General features: G+C 48.0%; 2 protein-coding genes across 3 annotated transcripts in view; one reads left to right on the top strand and one right to left on the bottom strand.

The window, feature by feature from the left end:
* Positions 1-22,322, top strand: part of GEMIN5 (gem nuclear organelle associated protein 5) — a 305,616-nt gene that overhangs the window by 2,957 nt on the left and 280,337 nt on the right. The window lies entirely within an intron of this gene.
* The window catches only part of MRPL22 (mitochondrial ribosomal protein L22), a 50,555-nt gene that overhangs the window by 24,999 nt on the left and 3,234 nt on the right, over positions 1-22,322 (bottom strand). For both annotated transcript variants that reach the window (XM_063928374.1, XM_063928373.1), the window contains exon 3: positions 17,661-17,796. In XM_063928374.1, the coding sequence (XP_063784444.1) occupies positions 17,661-17,796 (136 nt within the window). The remainder of the gene's footprint in view (positions 1-17,660; positions 17,797-22,322) is intronic.

Genomic DNA, 22,322 nt, shown 5'->3' with positions numbered 1-22,322 from the left:
TAGGCAGGCTACGCTTTGTATCACCGCTTTCCATAAGAGGCACACAGCTGACAACCTCTTACAGAAACTGAGGAACATCATCGCAGAATGGCTTACCCCAATTGGACTCTCCTGGGGATTTGTGACATCGGACAACGCCAACAACATTGTGTGTGCATTATATGTGGGCAAATTCCAGCACTTACCATGTTTTGCATATACATTGAATTTGGTGGTGCAGAATTTTTAAAAAAACGACAGGGGCGTGCAAGAGATGCTGTCGGTGGTCCGAAGAATTGCGGGCCACTTTCGGCATTCAGCCACCGCGTGCCGAAGACTGGAGCACCAGCAAACACTCCTGAACCTGCCCCGCCATCATCTGAAGCAAGGGGTGGTAACGAGATGGAATTCAACCCTCTATATGCGTCAGAGGATGGAGGAGCAGCAAAAGGCCATTCAAGCCTATACATATGCCTACGATATAGGCAAAGGAGGGGGAATGCACCTGACTCAAGCGCAGTGGAGAATGATTTCAACGTTGTGCAAGGTTCTGCAACCCATTGAACTTGCCACACGTGAAGTCAGTTCAGACACTGCCAGCCTGAGTCAGGTCATTCCCCTCATCAGGCTTTTGCAGAAGCAGCTGGAGAGATTGAAGGAGGAGCTAAAACAGAGCGATTCCGCTAGGCATGTGAGACTTGTGGATAGAGCCCTTAATTCGCTTAACCAGGATTCACGGGTGGTCAATCTGTTGAAATCAGAGCACTACATTTTGGCCACCATGCTCGATCCTAGGTTTAAAGCCTACGTTGTATCTCTCTTTCTAGCATACACAAGTCTGCAGAGGTTCAAAGACTTGCTGGTGAGACACTTGTCAATTCAAGCGGAACGTGACCCGTCAACAGCTCCTCCTTCACATTCTCCCGCAACTGGGGCTGCAAGGAAAAGGCTAAGAATTCTGAGCCCACCCGCTGGCGGTGATGCAGGGCAGTCCGGAGCGAGTGCTGACATCTGGTCCGGACTGAAGGACCTGCCAACGATTACTGACATGTCGTCTACTGTCACTGCATATGATTCTGTCACCATTGAAAGAATGGTGGAGGATTATACGAGTGTCAGCATCCAAGTAGGTACGTCAGACAGTCCGTACATATACTGGCAGGAAAAAGAGGCAATTTGGAGGCCCTTGCACAAACTAGCTTTATTTTACCTAAGTTGCCCCCCCCCCCCCCCCCCCCCCCCTCCAGTATGTACTCCGAAAGAGTGTTTAGTGCAGCCGGTCACCTTGTCAGCGATACGGCGTACAAGGTTACTTCCACAAAATGTGGAGAAGATGATGTTCATCAAAATTAATTATAATCAATTCCTCCGTGGAGACATTCACCATCAATTGCCTCCAGAAAGTACACAGGGACCGGAGATGGTGGATTCCAGTGGGGACGAATTAATACTCTGGGGTATATTTACTAAGATTCGTAATTTCCGAAAATAGGTCAAAGTTCAATCACGAATGACATCGACAGTGTAAAACTGCAACTTTTTGAATTGATTACGATGGATTTACTAAGCTGTCGTATTCGTATTTTTCTTTGCTTCCGATGTCGATGTCATTCGTTTTTTTTTACCTATTTTTACGGCAGTGATTAGCAAAACACTGCCGTTTTTTTTTACAATCAATCTCGGCCGGATCTGTGTGATCCGTGCTGGGGTTCTTATTTTTTTTTTTTTTAATTAAACAATGTAAAATCCCAAAAAAAAATGCGTGGGGTCCCCCCTCCTAAGCATAACCAGCCTCGGGCTCTTTGAGCCGATCCTGGTTGCAGAAATATGGGGAAAAAATTGACAGGGGTTCCCCCATATTTAAGCAACCAGCATCGGGCTCTGCGCCTGGTCCTGGTTCCAAAAATACGGGGGACAAAAAGAGTAGGGGTCCCCCGTATTTTTAAAACCAGCACCGGGCTCCACTAGCTGGACAGATAATGCCACAGCCGGGGGTCACTTTTATGCAGTGCCCTGCGGCCGTGGCATCAAAAATCCAACTCGTCACCCCTGGCCGGGGTACCCTGGGGGAGTGGGGACCCCTTCAATCAAGGGGTCCCCCCCCCCAGCCACCCAAGGGCCAGGGGTGAAGCCCGAGGCTGTCCCCCCCCATCCAATGGGCTGCGGATGGGGAGGCTGATAGCCATTTGTGATAATGAAAAGATATTGGTTTTAGTAGCAGTACTACAAGTCCCAGCAAGCCTCCCCCGCATGCTGGTACTTGGAGAACCACAAGTACCAGCATGCGGCGGAAAAACGGGCCCGCTGGTACCTGTAGTACTACCACTAAAAAAATACCCAAAAAAACACAAGACACACACACCGTGAAAGTATAATTTTATTACATACATACACACATACATACATACATACTTACCTTATGTTCTCACGCAGGTCGGTCCTCTTCTCCAGTAGAATCCAAGGGCTACCTGTTGAAGAAATTCTACTCACCAGATCCATGGGTCCAGGCTCCTCGGCAAATCCAGGGTTAATCCACGTACTTGAATAAATAAAAAAAAACGGTGTCCCGACCACGAACTGAAAGGGGACCCATGTTTGCACATGGGTCACCTTCCCACGAATGCCAGAAACCCACTTTGACTTCTGTCTAAGTGGGTTTCTTCAGCCAATCAGGGAGTGCCACGTTGTAGCACTCTCCTGATCAGCTGTGTGCTGCTGTCCTCACTGACAGGCAGCACGCGGCAGTGTTACAATGTAGCGCCTATGCGCTACATTGTAACCAATGATGGGAACTTTCTGCCCTGCGGTTGACCTAAAGTGACGTCACCGCTGAGCAGAAAGTTCCCAGCATTGGTTACAATGGAGCGCATAGGCGCTACATTGTAACACTGCCGTGTGCCGCCTGTCAGTGAGGACAGCAGCACACAGCTGATCAGGAGAGTGCTACAACGTGGCACTCCCTGATTGGCTGAAGAAACCCACTTAGACAGAAGTCAAAGTGGGTTTCTGGCATTCGTGGGAAGGTGACCCATGTGCAAACATGGGTCCCCTTTCAGTTCGTGGTCGGGACACCGTTTTTTTTATTTATTCAAGTACGTGGATTAACCCTGGATTTGCCGAGGAGCCTGGACCCATGGATCTGGTGAGTAGAATTTCTTCAACAGGTAGCCCTTGGATTCTACTGGAGAAGAGGACCGACCTGCGTGAGAACATAAGGTAAGTATGTATGTATGTGTGTATGTATGTAATAAAATTATACTTTCACGGTGTGTGTGTCTTGTGTTTTTTTGGGTATTTTTTTAGTGGTAGTACTACAGGTACCAGCGGGCCCGTTTTTCCGCCGCATGCTGGTACTTGTGGTTCTCCAAGTACCAGCATGCGGGGGAGGCTTGCTGGGACTTGTAGTACTGCTACTAAAACCAATATCTTTTATTTTACAACAAAGGCTATCAGCCCTCCCATCCGCAGCCCATTGGATGGGGGGGGACAGCCTCGGGCTTCACCCCTGGCCCTTGGGTGGCTGGGGGGGGGGGACCCCTTGATTGAAGGGGTTCCCACTCCCCCAGGGTACCCCGGCCAGGGGTGACTAGTTGGATTTTTGATGCCACGGCCGCAGGGCGCTGTATAAAAGTGACCCCCGGCTGTGGCATTATCTGTCCAGCTAGTGGAGCCCGGTGCTGATTTTAAAAATACGGGGGACCCCTACTCTTTTTGACCCCCGTATTTTTGGGACCAGGACCAGGCGCAGAGCCCGATGCTGGTTGCTTAAATATGGGGGAACCCCTGTCATTTTTCCCCCCATATTTCTGCAACCAGGATCGGCTCAAAGAGCCCGAGGCTGGTTATGCTTAGGAGGGGGGACCCCACGCAATTTTTTTGGCAAAAATAAGCACTTTCCCACCCCTTCCCACTGATATACATGCACGGATCTCATGGATCCCTGCATGCATCTCAAATCACGGAAAAAAAAAGCAGGTCTGTTTTTTTTTAGGACTTTTTTACGAGTTGTAATTTTTCACGGCAGTGTTTTGTGTTTTTTTGCTTTGCACTTCTTAGTAAATGACCGAGATTCATATCTAAACAGGCGTAATTTGACCGATGGTGTATTCATTCGTAATTTTTTACCTGAACTAGCAAAAAATTACGAATGCCCTCATCACTGCCGTGATTAGTGTTTAGTAAATGACCGAGACTAACCGAGATGACACTTTGAAGAAAAAACGGCATCTCGGTCAAAATCGGGAGCTTAGTAAATATACCCCCCTGTGAGGAGGGGGATGTACACAGTGAAAGGGGTGAGGAATCAGAGGATGATGATGAGGTGGACATCTTGCCTCTGTAGAGCCAGTTTGAGCAAGGAGAGATTGATTGCTTCTTTTTTTGGTGGGGGCCCAAACCAACCAGTCATTTCAGCCACAGTCGTGTGGCAGACCCTGTGGCTGAAATGATGGGTTTGTTAAAGTGTGCATGTCCTCTTTATACAACATAAGGGTGGGTGGGAGGACAATTCCATCTTGCACCTCTTTTTTTTTATTTATCTTTGCATCGTGTGATGTTTGGGGACAATTTTTTTAAGTGCCATTCTGTCTGACACTGCAGTGCCACTCCTAGATGTGCCAGGTGTTTGTGTCGGCCACTTGGGTCGCTTAGCTTAGTCATCCAGCGACCTCGGTGCAAATTTCAGGACTAAAATAATATTGTGAGGTGTTCAGAATAGACTGGAAATGAGTGGAAATTATGGTTATTGAGGTTAATAATAAGAATTTACTCACCGGTAATTCTATTTCTCGTAGTCCGTAGTGGATGCTGGGAACTCCGTAAGGACCATGGGGAATAGCGGGCTCCGAAGGAGGCTGGGCACTCTAGAAAGATCTTAGACTACCTGGTGTGCACTGGCTCCTCCCACCATGACCCTCCTCCAAGCCTCAGTTAGGTACCGTGCCCGGACGAGCGTACACAATAAGGAAGGATTTTGAATCCCGGGTAAGACTCATACCAGCCACACCAATCACACCGTACAACTCGTGATATGAAACACAGTTAACAGTATGAAACAATAGAGCCTCTCAACAGATGGCTCAACAATAACCCGATTTAGTTAACAATAACTATGTACAAGTAATGCAGATAAACCGCACTTGGGATGGGCGCCCAGCATCCACTACGGACTACGAGAAATAGAATTACCGGTGAGTAAATTCTTATTTTCTCTAACGTCCTAGTGGATGCTGGGAACTCCGTAAGGACCATGGGGATTATACCAAAGCTCCCAAACGGGCGGGAGAGTGCGGATGACTCTGCAGCACCGAATGAGAGAACTCCAGGTCCTCCTCAGCCAGGGTATCAAAGTTGTAGAATTTTGCAAACGTGTTTGCCCCTGACCAAGTAGCTGCTCGGCAAAGTTGTAAAGCCGAGACCCCTCGGCAGCCGCCCAAGATGAGCCCACCTTCCTTGTGGAATGGGCATTGACAGATTTTGGCTGTGGCAGGCCTGCCACAGTATGTGCAAGCTGAATTGTACTACAAATCCAACGAGCAATAGTCTGCTTAGAAGCAGGAGCACCCAGCTTGTTGGGTGCATATAGGATAAACAGCGAGTCAGATTTTCTGACTCCAGCCGTCCTGGAAACATATATTTTCAGGGCCCTGACAACGTCTAGCAACTTGGAGTCCTCCAAATCCTTAGTAGCCGCAGGCACCACAATAGGCTGGTTCAGGTGAAACGCTGACACCACCTTAGGGAGAAACTGGGGACGAGTCCTCAATTCTGCCCTATTCATATGGAAAATCAAATAAGGGCTTTTACAAGACAAAGCCGCCAATTCTGATACTCGCCTGGCAGAAGCCAAGGCCAATAACATAACCACCTTCCATGTGAGATATTTCAGATCCACGGTTTTTAGTGGTTCAAACCAAAGTGATTTTAAGAAAACTCAACACCACGTTGAGATCCCAAGGTGCCACAGGAGGCACAAACGGGGGCTGACTATGCAGCACTCCTTTTATAAATGTCTGAACTTCAGGTACTGAAGCTAGTTCTTTTTTGAAAGAAAATCGACAGAGCCGAGATCTGTACCTTAATGGAACCCAATTTAAGGCCCATAGTCACTCCTGCTTGCAGGAATTGCAGAAATCGACCTAGTTGAAATTCCTCTGTTGGGGCCCTTTCGGCCTCACACCATGCAACATATTTTCGCCATATGCGGTGATAATGAGTTGCTGTAACCTCTTTCCTGGCTTTAGTAAGCGTAGGAATTACTTCCTCCGGAATACCCTTTTCCTTCAGGATCCGGCGTTCAACCGCCATGCCGTCAAACGCAGCCGCGGTAAGTCTTGGAACAGACAGGGCCCCTGCTGCCGCAGGTCCTGACTGAGTGGCAGAGGCCATGGGTCCTTTGATATAAATTCTTGAAGTTCTGGGTACCAAGCTCTTCTTGGCCATCCACGAGTATCGTTCTTACTCCTCGCCTTCTTATTATTCTCAGTACCTTTGGTATGAGAGGCAGAGGGGAGAACACCTAAACCGACTGGTACACCCACGGTGTTACCAGAGCGTCCATAGCTATCGCCTGAGGGTCCCTTGACCTGGAGCAATATCTTTTATAGCTTTTTGTTAAGGCGGGACGCCATCATGTCCACCTGTGGCCTTTCCCAATGGTGTACAATCCTATTGGAAGACTTCTGGAGGAAGTCCCCATTCTCCCGGGTGGAGGTTGTGTCTGTTGAGAAGATCTGCTTCCCAGTTGTCCACTCCGGGAATGAACACTGCTGACAGTGCTAACACATGATTTTCCGCCTATCGGAGAATCCTTGTGGCTTCTGCCATCGCCATCCTGCTTTTTGTGCCGCCCTGTTGATTACATGGGCGACTGCCGTGATGTTGTCTGATTGGATCAGTACCGGCTGGTTTTGAAGCAGAGGCCTTGCTGGCCTCAGGGCATTGTAAATGGCCCTCAGATCCAGAATATTTATGTGTAGGGAAATAACCTGACTTGACCAAAGTCCCTGGAAGTTTCTTCCCTATGTGACTGCCCCCCAGCCTCAAAGGCTGGAATCCATGGTCACTAGGACCTAGTCCTGTATGCCGAACCTGCGGCCCTCTTGAAGATGGGCACTCTGCAGCCACCACAGTAGAGATACCCTGGTCCTTGGAGACAGGGTTATCAGCCTATGCATCGGAAGATGCGATCCGGACCACTTGTCCAACAGGTCCCTCTGAAAAGTTCTTGTATGGAACCTGCCTAATGGGATTGCTTCGTAAGAAGCTACCATTTTTCCCAGGACTCGCGTGCAATGATGCACCGCTACCTATTTTGGTTTCAGGAGGTCTCTGACTAGAGATGACAACTCCTTGGCTTTCTCCTCCGGGAGAAACACTATTTCTGGTTTATGTCCAGAACCATCCCCAGGAACAGTAGACGTGTCATAGGAACCAGCTGTGACTTTGGACTGTTTAGAATCCACCTATGCTGTTGTAGCACTTTCCAAAATAGTGCTACCCCGACTACCAACTGCTCCTTGGACCTCGCCCTTATAACGAGATTGTCCAATTACGGGATAATTACAACTCCCTTTTTTTTGAAGGAGTATCATCATTTCGGCCATTACCTTGATAAAACACCCTCGGTGCCATGTACAGTCCAAATGGCAGTGTCTGGACTTGGTAATGGTAATCCTGTACCACAAATCTGAGGTACTCCTGGCGAGGATGGTAAATGGGGACATGCAGGTAAGCATCCTTGATGTCCCGGGATACCATGTAATCCCCCTCGTCCAGGCTTGCAATAACCGCCCTGAGCGATTCCATCTTGAACTTGAATTTTTTTATGTTCAAGGATTTTAAATATAAAATGGGTCACACCGAACCATGCGGTTTCGGTACCCCAACCCGTGTGGAATAGTAACCCCGTCCTTGTCGAAGTAGGGGCACCTTGAGTATTACCTGCTGGGAATACCGCTTATTAATTGCCTCTAGCACAGCCTCCCTGCTTGAGGGAGTTGTCAGCAAGGCATATTTTAGGAAACGGCTGGGGGGAGACATCTCTAATTCCAGCTTGTACCCCTGAAATACTACTTGGAAGAAACAGGGATCCACCTGTGAGCGAGCCCACTAATTGCTGAAATTTTTGAGGCGGCCCCCCACTGTACCTGGCTACACCTGTGGAGCACCTGCGTCATGGTGTGTACTCACAGGAGGCGGGGGAAGAATCTTGATTCTGGGAACAGGCTGACTGGTGCAGGTTTTTCCCTCTACCCTTGTCTCTGTACAGAAAGGAAGCGCCATTTGACCCGCTTGCTTTTCTGAAGCCGAAAGGACTGTACCTTTTTCTGTGAGGAAACCTGAGGTAAAATTATTTCTTCCCAGCAGTTGCTGTGGATACGAGGTCCCAGAGACCATCCCCAAATAATTCCTCACTCTTATAAGGCTCTCTATGCGCTTTTTAAGTCAGCATCACCTGTCCAGTGACAGGTCTCTAATACCCTCCTGACAGAATGGACATTACATTTATTTTGGATGCCAGCCGGCAAAATATCCCTCTGTGCATCCCCCATATATAAGACAACTTTAATATGTTTTTATGTTTGCCAACTATTATCCCTGTTTGACAGGGTCACCAACCACGCTGCAGCAGCACTATCTGCAGGTCTCAGTCTAGTACCTGAGTGTGTAAATACAGACTTCAGGATAGCCTCCTGTTTTTTTTATCAACAGGTACCTATTAAAGTGGCCGTATCCTAAGACGGCAGTGCCACCTTTTTTGACAAACGTGTGAGCGCCTTATCCACCCTAGGGGATATCTCCCAGCGTAACTTATCCTCCTGGCGGGAAAGGGTACGCCATCAGTAACTTTTTATAAATTACCAGTTTCTTAACGGGGGAACCCACGCTTTTCACACACTTCATTTATTCATCTGATGGGGGAACAAAACACTGCCTGTTTTTTCTCCCCAAACCTAAAACCCATTTATAGAGGTTAAAGTCAGAAATGTATAACACATTTTTTATTGCCGGGATCAAGTCATGGATTGGATTGTGTATATGTCTCCACCTTGTCGACACTGGAATCAGACTCCGTGTCGACATCTGTGTCTGCCATCTGAGAGAGCGGGCGTTTTTGAGCCCCTGATGGCCTTTGAGACGCCTGGGCAGGCGCGGGCTGCGAAGCCGGCTGTCCCACAGCTGTTACGTCATCCACCCTTTTATGTAAGGAGTTGACACTGTCGGTTAATACCTTTTACCTCTCTATCCACTCTGGTGTCGGCCCCACAGGGGGCGACATCACATATATCGGCCTCTGTTCCGTCACCATATAAGCCTCCTCATTCAACATGTCGACACAGCCGTACCGACACACCGCAGACACACAGGGAATGCTCTAAACGAGGACAGGACCCACAAAAGCCCTTTGGGGGGACAGAGTGAGAGTATGCCAGCACACACCAGAGCGCTATATACTGCAGGGACTAACTGAGTTATGTCCCCTATAGCTTTATATCTATATATATATAATGTATACTGCGCCTAAATTTAGTGCCCCCTCTCTCTTTTTTTAACCCTTGTAGACTGCAGGGGAGAGCCAGGGAGCTTCCCTCCAACGGAGCTGTGAGGGAAAATGGCGCCAGTGTGCTGAGGAGATAGGCTCCGCCCCTTTTTCGCGGCCTATTCTCCCGTTTTTTATGGACTTCTGGCAGGGGTATTTACCTCATATATAGCCCCTGGGGCTATATATTGAGGTATTTTTGCCAGCCAAGGTGTTTTTATTGCTGCCTCAGGGCGCCCCCCCCCAGCGCCCTGCACCCTCAGTGACCGGCGTATGAAGTGTGTGAGAGGAGCAATGGCGCACAGCTGCAGTGCTGTGCGCTACCTTGGTGAAGACTGAGTCTTCATGCCGCCGATTTTCCGGACCATCTTCTTGCTTCTGGCTCTGTAAGGGGGACGGCGGCGCGGCTCCGGGACCGAACATCAAGGCTGGGCCTGCGGTCGATCCCTCTGGAGCTAATGGTGTCCAGTAGCCTAAGAAGCCCAATCCGGCTGCAAGCAGGCGAGTTCGCTTCTTCTCCCCTTAGTCCCTCGCTGCAGTGAGCCTGTTGCCAGCAGGTCTCACTGAAAAGAACAAATTCTAAGACTATAACTTTCTAAGAGCTCAGGAGAGCCCCTAGTGTGCATCCAACCTCGGCCGGGCACGAAATCTAACTGAGGCTTGGAGGAGGGTCATGGTGGGAGGAGCCAGTGCACACCAGGTAGTCTAAGATCTTTCTAGAGTGCCCAGCCTCCTTCGGAGCCCGCTATTCCCCATGGTCCTTACGGAGTTCCCAGCATCCACTAGGACGTTAGAGAAAATAGTATAGAATCAATTACCCCCAAATTCTATGATTTAAGCTGTTTTTGAAAAAAAAAAAAAAAAAAAAAAAAAACGAATCCGAAAAAAAAATTTCAGGGAGGTTTTGCCAAAACGCGTCCGAATCCAAAGCCCGAAAAATTTTATACATATATATATATATATATATATATATATATATATATATATACACACACATACATACATACACACACGTCTCATTTACTATGACATATGTGAGCAAGGCCCATTGTCCGACTTCTTCCATACAGTGGGCTGCACATACAGATGTGTCCTCATATATCTAGCCCCAATACGCCACCCAGCGGGAGATGCCTGGCGGAGCTGCCAGGTCATGCAGAACTCTGCTAACACTGGGCGTCTTTTTTTGTTGTTGCTGAAAATGTATCGTAATCGCAACGCAATGCGACTAGGACGCACAAGGAGACTGTGCTGATTAATGTGATATAATGACACCTCTATATTGCGTGTGACTGAGTGTGTATACGGAGCAGATTAGAACTTGTATTGGGAAAAAGTTGCAGCTGCTATATTGTAGCACTTCATGTACAGATTCAGGGACTCAATCGCACAGATATACACGTGTCATGTATCACATTAATCAGCAGTCTACTGGTGTGTACTAGCCACATTGTGTTGCGACTAAGATGCATTTTCGGCAAAAAAAGAAGCAAAAAAAGACGCCCAACACTAGAAGATTCTCAGGTGACCTGGTGTGCCATGAGGAGCTATTCGGCAGGACTGCAGCAAAGAGGACACATCTGATGTGAGGGGCTTGCATTTTTGCTATTTAACTACTTCCCACCAAGAAACTTTGTAAACTGGTGGACAACTATGCAATAGATAGCACCTATCCTTGTGTATCCATGCCTATTTCCCTATAGATTGTAAGCTTGTGAGCAGGGCCTTCCTACCTCTATGACTGTCTGTTATTACCCAGTTTTCTTTTATCATTGTTATTTCCAATTGTAAAGCGCAACGGAATTTGCTGCGCTATATAAGAAACTGTTAATAAATAATAAAATAAATAATTAAATCATGCTTCTTAACACCAATCCTTCAGCATGTCCAAAGAAAATAAGATTTTAAACCTACCGGTAAATCTTTTTCTCGTAGTCCGTAGAGGATGCTGGGGACTCCGTAAGGACCATGGGGATAGACGGGCTCCGCAGGAGACATGGGCACTTTAAGAAAGACTTTAGATCTGGTGTGCACTGGCTCCTCCCTCTATGCCCCTCCTCCAGACCTCAATTAGAGAAACTGTGCCCAGAGGAGACGGACAGTACGAGGAAAGGATTTTTGTTAATCCAAGGGCAAGATTCATACCAGCCACACCAATCACACCGTATAACTTGTGATATACTATCCAGTTAACAGTATGAAAACGACATAGCATCAGTCCAAGACCGATGAGACTATAACATAACCCTTATTTAAGCAATAACTATATACAAGTCTTGCAAAAGTAGTCCGCACTTGGGACGGGCGCCCAGCATCCGCTACGGACTACGAGAAAAAGATTTACCGGTAGGTTTAAAATCTTATTTTCTCTTACGTCCTAGAGGATGCTGGGGACTCCGTAAGGACCATGGGGATTATACCAAAGCTCCCAAACGGGCGGGAGAGTGCGGATGACTCTGCAGCACCGATTGAGCAAACAGGAGGTCCTCCTCAGCCAGGGTATCAAACTTGTAGAATTTTGCAAAGGAGTTTGAACTCGACCAAGTAGTAGCTCGGCACAGCTGTAGCGCCGAGACCCCTCTGGCAGCCGCCCAAGAAAAGCCCACCTTCCTAGTTGAATGGGCCTTGACCGATTTAGGTAACGGCAATCCCGCCATAGAATGCGCCTGCTGAATCGTGTTACAGATCCAGCGAGCAATAGTCTACTTTGAAGCAGGGGCACCAATTTTGTTGGTTACATACATGACAAACAGTGCTTCTGTTTTTCTGACTGTAGCCGATCTGGCCACGTAAATTTTCAAAGCCCTGACCACATCAAGGGACTGGATCCTCCAAGTCATGCGTAGCCACAGGCACCACAATAGTTCATATGAAAGGATGAAACCACTTTTGACAGGAATTGAGGACGGGTCCGCAATTCTGCTCTATCCATATGGAAAACCAGATAGGGGCTTTTATGTGATAAAGCCGCTAATTCCGACACTCGCCTAGCCAAAGCCAAGGCTAATAACATGACTACCTTCCAAGTGAGATTTTTCAACTCCACCGTTTAAAGTGGTTCAAACCAGTGTGACTTAATGAAACTTAACACCACGTTAAGGTCTCAAGGCGTCACCGGAGGTACAAAAGGAGGCTGAATATGCAGTACTCCCTTCACAAAAGTTTGTACTTAAGGGAGAGAGGCCAATTCCTTTTGAAAGAAAATGGATAAAGCCGAAATCTGAACCTTAATAGATCCTAATTTTAGGCCGAAATTCACTCCAGTTTGCAGGAAGTGAAGGAAACGGCCCAGATGGAATTCTTCCATAGGAGCATTCCTGGCCTCACACCAAGAAACATATTTTCGCCATATACGGTGATAATGTTTAGATGTCATGTCCTTCCTAGCCTTTATTAGCGTAGGAATGACCTCATCCGGAATACCCTTATCCGCTAGGATCTGGCGTTCAACCGTCATGCCGTCCAACGCAGCCGCTGTAAGTCTTGGAATAAACATGGCCTCTGTTACAACCGGTCCTGTCTTAGAGGAAGAGGCCACGGATCTTCTGTGAGCATTTCCTGCAGATCCGGATACCAGGTCCTCCGTGGCCAATCTGGAACAATGAGGATTGTTCTCATTCCTCTCCCTCCTACCATTCTCAACACCTTGGGTATGAGAGGAAGAGGGGGAAATACATAGACCGACTGGAACACCCACGGTGTCACTGGGGCATCTACAGCTACTGCCTGAGGGTCTCTTGACCTGGTGCAATACCTCTGCAGCTTCTTGTTGAGGTGGGACGCCATCATGTCTATCTGTGGCAGTTCCCACTGACTTGCAATCTGTGCGAAGGCTTCCTAAAGAAGTCCTCTCTTGGATGCAGGTCGTGTTTGCTGAGGAAGTCTGCTTCTCAGTTGTCCACTCCCGGAATGAACTGCTGAAAATGCGCTTACATGATTTTCCGCCCAGCGGAGAATCCTGGTGGCTTCTGCCATTTCCACTCTGCTCTTTGTGCCGCCTTGGCGGTCTACATGAGCCACTGCGGTGATATTGTCCGACTGGATCAGAACCGGTAGGTCGCGAAGCAATGTTTCCGCTTGCCGAAGGGCGTTGTATATGGCCCTCAGCTCCAGGATGTTGATTTGAATACAAGTTTTTTGACTTGACCCAAAGACCTTGGAAGTTTCTTCCCTGTGTGACTGCTCCCCCACCTCGGAGGCTCGCGTCCGTGGCTACCAGAATCCAGTCCTGGATGGCGAACCTGCGACCCTGCAGAAGGTGAGCACTCTGCAGCCACCATGGGAGAGACACCCTGGCCCTAGGGGACAGGGTGATTAACTGATGCATCTGTATATGTGATCCGGACCACTTGTTCCGTAGATCCCATTGGAAAGTCCTCGCATGGAACCTGCCGAAGGGAATGGCCCCGTAAGATGCCACCATCTTTCTCAGGACCTGAGTGCAGTGATGCACTGACACCTGTTTTGGCTTTAATAGGTTTTTTCACCATTAGTTCAGTCATTAGTTCCTGGGCCTTCTCTATCGGAAGATAAACCCATTTCTGGTCCGTATTCAGAATCATACCCAAGAAGGGCAGACGAGTCATAGGAACCAACTGTGACTTCGGGATATTGAGAATCCAACCGAGTTGCTGTGACACCTTCAGCGAAAGCGACACGCTGTTCAACAACTGCTCTTTTGATCTCGTCCTTATTAGGAGATCGTCCAAGTATGGGATAATTGTGACTCCTTGCTTGCGTAGGAGCACCATCATTTCCGCCAATTACCCTGAAATTGGTAATGACAATACTGTACCGTAATTCTCAGGTACGCCTGATGGGGTGGATAAATGGGAACATGAAGGTATGCAGCCTTTATGTCTAGATACACCATAAAATGCCCCCCTTCCAGGCTGGCGATGATCGCTCTGAGCGATTCCACCTTGAATTTGAACCTTTTCAAGTATAGGTTCAGAGATTTTAATTTTAAAATAGGTCTGACCGAACCGTCCGGTTTCGGGACTACAGCCAAGGTTGAGTAATATCCCCTTGATTGTTGAAGGAGGGGAACTTTGAGCACCACCTGTTGGAGATACAATGTGTGAATTGTATTTAATATTATCCCTTTTTCTGGGGGAGAAGCCGGTAGGGGCGATAAAGAAAACCGTCGAGGAGGCACCTCTTCGAATTCCAGCTTGTAACCCTGAGAAACAATTTCTATTGCCCAGGGATCCACCTGTGAGTGAACTCAGATGTGGCTGAAGAGTCGAAGACGTGCTCCCACTGGGGCGGACTCCCTTAGCGGAGCCCCAGCGTCATGCGGTGGATTTAGTAGTAGGGTTTTTGGAGCCCAGGGCAAGATGTAAAATGGCGCCCCCCAAAAAAAACACATAGCAAAAGAAGCATGTGTGCGCGTTGGAAAAATGGGCGTGGTCACACACCAGAAGGGGTGTGGCCACTGAAAATGGCCCACAGTGCCAGTTACATTGCCCCAGTGCCAGATACAATGCCCTACAGTGCCAGATACAATGCCCCACAGTGCCAGTTACATTGCCCCACAGTGCCAGATACAATGCCCCACAGTGCCAGATACAATGCCCCACGGTGCCAGTTACATTGCCCCACAGTGCCAGATACAATGCCCCACAGTGCCAGATACATTGCCCCACTGTGCCATATACAATGCCCCACTGTGCCAGATACATGCCCCACACTGTGCCTGATACATGCCCCACTGTGCCAGTTACATGCCCCACTGTGCCAGTTACATACCCCACTGTGCCAGTTACATACCCCACTGTGCTCCCCCACTGTGTTCTATGTGAGGGGAGGAGAGCGCCTCTCCTTCCCCTCACCGCTCCAGGACAGGTCTCCGGCGGCTGTGTGGCGCCGGTTTGCTAGCCAATCAGAGCTCGCGGACCGGCAGCCAATCAGGAGCCAGTCCGCAAGCTCTGATTGGCTAACACAGCCGGAGGCCGGACACAGCAGCGCTGCTGGCAGCACTGCTGGCAGCGCTGCTAGGGCTTTCAGTGGCGGTGAGGGGAGGGAGAGACGGTGCGCTCTCCTCCCCTCACATTTCGGCTTTCGGCGTGACGGGGGCGGGTGGGGCATGATGCCCTGGCCGGCGCCCCCCTCTCCTGGGCCTGCTAAGGCGCCCAGGGCACGTGCCCCACTCACCCTACCCTAGATACGCCTCTGATTCTAGGGTCAATAACATGGTATCCTTATATAGGGTTTCAATCTCCGCTGATAAGGTATCTGTCCACGCTGCTACAGCGCTATAAACCCCTGCCGACACAATCGCCGGTCTGAGTAGTGTACCAGAATGTGTGTAAATGGACTTCAAAGTACTTTTCTGCATGCTATCTGCAGGATCCCTGAGGGTAGCTGTATCCTGGTATGTCAGCGCTACCTTTTGGGTAAACGTGTCTGTCAACGCCTTGTCCACCCTAGGGGAGGATTCCCATCGTATCCTGGCCCTAGCAGGGAAAGGATACGCCATGAGAATTCTTTTGGGAAACTGCAGTTTCTTGTCTGGAGATTCCTGCTCTTTTTCACACAATTCATTTGGTTCATGAGAGGGGGGAAATGTTATCTTAGCTTTCTTCCCCTTAAACATGTGTACCCTCGTGTCAGGGACAGATGGGTCATCAGTGATAGCAAAACATCTTTTATTACAATAATCATATATTGAATACTTTTCTGCCAGTTTTGGCTGTAACTTTGCATCATCGTAGTCGACACTGGAGTCAGACTCCGTGTCGGTATCAGTGTCTATTATTTTGGATAGTGGGCGTTTTGAGACTCTGAAAGTCCCTGCGACATAGGGACAGACATGGGTAGATTCCCTGTATGTTATCTAATCTTTTGTGCAATAAATTTACCTCAGCACTTAATTCCACATATCCAGTCAGGTGTCGGCGTTGTTGACGGAGACACCACACACACACATTTGCTCCATCTCCTCCTTAGAAGAGCCTTTTACCTCAGACATGTCGACACACACGTACCGACACACCACACACTCAGGGAATCCTCTTATCTGAAGACAGTTCCCCCACAAGGCCTTTTGGAGAGACAGAGAGAGAGTATGCCAGCACACCCCCAGCGCTAATACCCCAGGAAAAACACACAATGTGTTTACCCAGTAGCGCTGTAATACTATTATTTGCTGCCAATTATGTGTCCCCCTCTTTTCTGAAACCCCCTTTCACCGTGGATAAGCAGGGGAGAGTCCGGGGAGCTTCCTCTCAGCTGTGCTGTGGAGAAAATGGCGCTGGTGAGTGCTGAGGGAGAAGCCCCGCCCCCTCGGCGGCGGGCTTCTGTCCCGCTTAAATATAATAAAAACTGGCGGGGGCTCTTTATATATACAGTGCCTAGCTGTATATATATCTCTTTTGCCAGAAATGAGGTTTATATTGCTGCCCAGGGCGCCCCCCCTGCGCCCTGCACCCTTACAGTGACAGCGGTGTGTGAGGTGTGTGGGAGCAATGGCGCACAGCTGCACTGCTGTGCGTTACCTCAGTGAAGATCATGAAGTCTTCTGCCGCCTCCGACGTCTTCTTTTCTTCTCATACTCACCCGGCTTCTATCTTCCGGCTCTGTGAGGAGGACGGCGGCGCGGCTCCGGGACGAACTCCAGGGTGAGACCTGTGTTCTGACTCCCTCTGGAGCTAATGGTGTCCAGTAGCCTAAGAAGCAGAGCCTTGAAACTCACAGAAGTAGGTCTGTTTCTCTCCCCTCAGTCCCTCGATGCAGGGAGTCTGTTGTGAAAATAAAAAACCTAACAAATATACTTTCTGATAGAAAGCTCAGGAGAGCTCCCTGAAAAGCACCCAGTCTCCACTGGGCACAGTATCAAACTGAGGTCTGGAGGAGGGGCATAGAGGGAGGAGCCAGTGCACACCAGATCTAAAGTCGTTCTTAAAGTGCCCATGTCTCCTGCGGAGCCCGTCTATCCCCATGGTCCTTACGAAGTCCCCAGCATCCTCTAGGACGTAAGAGAAAATTGTCTAGGGTCATAAGGAATGGAGTTTGGGACTGAAACCAAGTCTAAGTGTCACTGTATGACAGCAGCAGAGAATGTCAAGGCTATACACAAGGTAGAATAATTAAATGAAAAACATTATCTTCATACTGTATGTCGAAGCACCAAACTTACCGCTGGCCGCCGAGGCTCGTCAGGAAGCTGCGGCGGGTACACAATTTTGTTCTTCATCTCCCAATTGCGTCTCTGCAGAGCAGCGGTTGTGTGGATACAGCTTTGGGATAGGATGCTGCCGGCAGCATATTGCACACTGCAGTACAACACATTATGTACTTTATGTCCCAAGATAACCCATCATTGCTGTAACATACACTTAGCAATTGTCACATTCACCCAGCTGTACCACTATTTCCAAAGCATACATTTCCACCATATACAGTAGGAAAACCATGCTTGCACCTCTATAGCCTACCTGTGGGCATACTGGCAATTATGGTAGTACTTACATTGCAAAGTTTTCATTTTAGCTACTGTATTACCTGCGTGGCAGCAAGTGTGTCATTTAGCTTTAACCTGAGCTGGGTGGTTTATAAATATCAATCTGTAAGTATCTTCAGAACAATGTACACTCAGTCCTGAACACGGGTCACTCCGTGTCAAATCAACACACTGATTTTACCTCACTAAACTAGTGAAGCCATCCAATCTATTATTACTTATTACTACTTGTAATACATCCGGCTTTTTTAAATAAACTACCATGCTTTCAAATTATTTTTAACTATGAACCCATTATCCTCCCACTTTGAAATTTTGGCAAACATTTAAGATTAGTATAGACTATTTCCTGAAATGTTTTAACTTTTTTGTCGACGCACTTTTTGAGATAATCAAGATTAAAAATTTCAGTGTGAATTTGGAAGTTTTACCTCACAAAGCCTATTGTGTTGTAGATCATTGGAAAGGGCATAAAAAAACACAGTAAAATGACACCCACCTCGCTAGCTTAATTAGGAGATCTGCTGGTTGTGCGTTTGACAGATTTTTAAAAAACGGCATGAGATATTTAAATAAAATTTTGTATTTTTCTTAGACTACATATATACTCTCCATATATCAAATTTTAACACAATTTGAGCTGGTGAGGTAAAATTTTAACAAAAAATGTGTTGACTTGACACAGAATGACCCACACTATCTGCCTGGAGCTTCTGAATTAATGACGCTACCCTGCGCGGTAAGCCAAAGAGTGTGCAACTGATGCAGATTTTTCCTCTTAGCCTGAGGAGCTGCATGTAAAACTATGCAATAAGTACACCCTCTGGGGCTTACAGTGCGTGGTAACCCACAAATTTCAGGCGCTTAACACAGAATCTGTGTGTCAATGCAAGTTAGCCATGGGCTCACCACATGGGGGAAATGCGCTAATAATTGAATAGATCTGGGTGTTAAACCAGGAGTTTAGCCACGCTGTAAACCCAGCGGCTAATTTAATCTGCCCCTAGATGTCTAATCTATATTCACTCTCACACAAATGTTACTATTTATTAGATTATAAAGAAGCAGTCACTGATATTTATGTTATATATCACACAGAAATAAAGCAATAGAAAACATTAATGCAAAAATAGGATATTAATTACGTACCAGTAAATCCTTTTCTCGTAGTTCGTAGAGGATACTGGGGTTCCATTTAGTACCATGAGGTATAGACGGGTCCACTAGGAGCCATGGGCACTTTAAGAATTTGATAGTGTGGGCTGACTCAGTCTAGGAAACTGTGCCCGAGGAGACGGACATACTTTGAGAGAAGGATAGATAAAGATAGTGGAGAGATTCCGAACCAGCACACACAGAGGAAAGCTAAGCTAACCCAACTTTAAACAGGAACAGCAACAGCTGAACCAACAATACTTAACCAAGTAACAGTGCAGGAAGAAACGAAGCACCGAGCAGGCGCCCAGTATCCTCTACAGACTACGAGAAAAGGATTTACTGGTAGGTAATTAAAATCCTATTTTCTCTTATGTCCTAGAGTATACTGGGGTTCCATTTAGTACCATGGGGATGTACCAAAGCTCCCAAACCGGGTGGGAGAGTGCTGAGGTTCCTGCAGAACTGATTGGCCTCTAAGGACCTTCAGTTTGGTCAAAGTATCGAACTTGTAGAACTTAGCAAACGTGTTCAAACCTGACCAAGTAGCTGCACGGCAGAGCTGTAAAGCCGAGACCCCCCCGAGCAGCCGCCCAGGAAGAACCCACCGACCTGGTAGAATGGGCCTGTACAGATTTTGGAACCGGCAAGCCTGCTGTGGAATAAGCATGCTGGATAGTGAGCCTGATCCAGCGTGCAATTGTCTGCTCTGAATCAGGACACCCAATTTTATTGAGATCATATAGGACGAACAGCGAGTCGGATTTCCTGTGACGAGCTGTCCTCGTTACGTATACCTTCAAAGCCCACACAACATCCAAAGACTTTGAAGTAGTGGAAGTGTCGGTGATAACCTGAACCATAATAGGTTGGTTGATGTGAAATGCAGACATCACTTTCGGAAGAAATTGCTGACGAGTTCCAAGCTCAGCTCTGTCCTCATGGAAAATTAAATAGGGGCTCTTGTGGGACAAAGCCCCCAGCCCCGACACACGTCTTGCTGAAGCCAAGGCCAACAGTGTGACTGTCTTCCACGTAAGATATTTTACGTCCACCTCCTGTAACGGTTCAAACTAGTCCGATTGGAGGAACTGCAGCACCAAATTGAGATCCCAAGGTGCCGTGGGGGCACAAAGAGAGGTTGGATGCGCAGAACACCTTTCAAAAACGTCTGGACCTCACGGAGAGAAGCCAATTGCTTTTGAAAGAAAATGGACAAGGCCGAAATCTGGACTTTTATGGAGCCCAGACGTAGGCCCACATCCACACCTGCCTGCAGAAAAAGCAGGAAACGTCCAAGGTGAAATTTCACAGCAGATTAAGTTCTGCTCTCACACCAAGAGACGTATTTCTTCCAAATACGGTGGTAATGTTTAGACGTAACACCCTTCCTGGCTTGGATCATAGTCGGGATAACTTTGTGAGGGATCCCTCTTCTGGCTAGAATCAGCCGTTCAACTTCCATGCCGTCAAACATAGCCGCGGTAAATCCTGATAGACGAACGGGTCCTGTTGCAGAAGATCCTCTCGAAGAGGTAGAGGCCACGGATCTAAGAGGAGCATCTCCAGAAGGTCCGCGTATCAGGCCTTTCTTGGCCAGTCCGGAGCAATGAGGACGGCTTGAACCTTTTCCCTTTTTATTCTTTTGAGAATTCTTGGGCTCGGAGGAAGTGGAGGAAACACATACACCATCTGATAGACCCATGGAGTCGTCAGCGCATCTACCGCCACCGCCTGTGGGTCTCTCGACCTGGAACAATACCGCTTGAGCTTCTTGTTGAGACGAGAGGTCATCATGTATGGATATCCCCGCCGATGTGTAAAGCACCTGAACACTTCCGGGTGAAGGCCCCACTCCCCCGGGTGCAGGTTGTGCCCGATTCCCAGTTGTCTACTCCCGGAATGAAGACCACTGACAACGCCACAGCATTTTCAAGGACTTGAGGTTCAGAATTGGTCGTACCAAACCGTCCGGTTTCGGTACTACAAACAAGTTGGAATAGTTCCCCTTCTTGTGTAGATGAGGTGGAACTGGAACAATGACTTGAGTCTGTACCAGTTTTTGGATGGCCTGCTGTAAAGTTATACTTGCCTCTTGTGAAGCTGGTAAGCCTGATTTGACGAATCTGTGAGGTGGGAGCTCTTGGTACTCCAGTCTGTAGCCCTGGGAAATAAGAACTATTACCCAGGGATCCCGGCACGAACTTGACCAGATGTGACTGAAGAATTTTAGTCGGGCTCCCACCTGACACTGCTCCAGGCCTCGTGGTCCACCATCATGCTGAAGGCTTTGAGCAAGCAGAGCCTGAGCCCTGTTCCTGAACACCTGCAGTTGCTGGTTTGCGTGGTTTACTTTAAGGACTGTAAATTTGAAGCTGAATAAGCTTTCCTGGCTGGGGGAGCTGCAGAAGGAAGATACGTAGACTTACCCGCAGTAGCTTGGAGATCCATTTGTCTAGTTCGTCTCTAAACAAAGCCTCTCCTGTGAATGGTTGGCCTTCCACGCCTTTCCTGGAGTCTGCATCAGCAGTCCACTGGCGTAGCTACAAGCCCCTGCGTGCTGACACAGCCATAGCGGTGGTGCATGCATTAAGCAAACCCATCTCTTTTATGGCTTCCACCACAAAGTTCGCAGAGTCCTGTATATGCTGCAGGAGTAGGATAACATCCCCCCTAGACAAGGAATCTAACCCCTCAATTAGGCTACCTGACCATTTAGCAATGGAGTTTTGTGATCCACGCACATTCAATAGTGGGTCTCTGGGACACCCCAGCAGCTGTGTACAATGATTTGAGTGTAGTCTCAATTTTATGATGAGCCGTATCTTCTAGGGAGGCTGCACCAGGGACAGGCAATACAATTTTTCTTCACAGCCTAGAGACTGATGCGTCCACTATCGGTGGATTTTCCAATTTTTTCCTATCCTCCAGAAGAAAAGATGAGAGCAACCAGGATTAACCCACGGTTCTTCAAACAGGGTATTCAATTCCTTTGACACAGGAAAAGTAACCGAGGACTTCTTCTTTACATTAAAATAAGATTCCTCACACTCCTCTGACTCCTTATCAGAAATCTGCAGAACATCTCTGATAGCCCCTATAAGAGCCTCTATTCCCTGTGACAGAGTAGCACCCCCCCCCCCCCCCTCCAAATCCACCTCACCCTCCTCCATGTCTGACCAG

The sequence above is a fragment of the Pseudophryne corroboree genome, chromosome 6 (assembly GCF_028390025.1).
Source record: "Pseudophryne corroboree isolate aPseCor3 chromosome 6, aPseCor3.hap2, whole genome shotgun sequence".
In the NCBI taxonomy this organism is placed as follows: domain Eukaryota; kingdom Metazoa; phylum Chordata; class Amphibia; order Anura; family Myobatrachidae; genus Pseudophryne; species Pseudophryne corroboree.
This window is presented reverse-complemented; position numbering and strand designations above follow the sequence as displayed.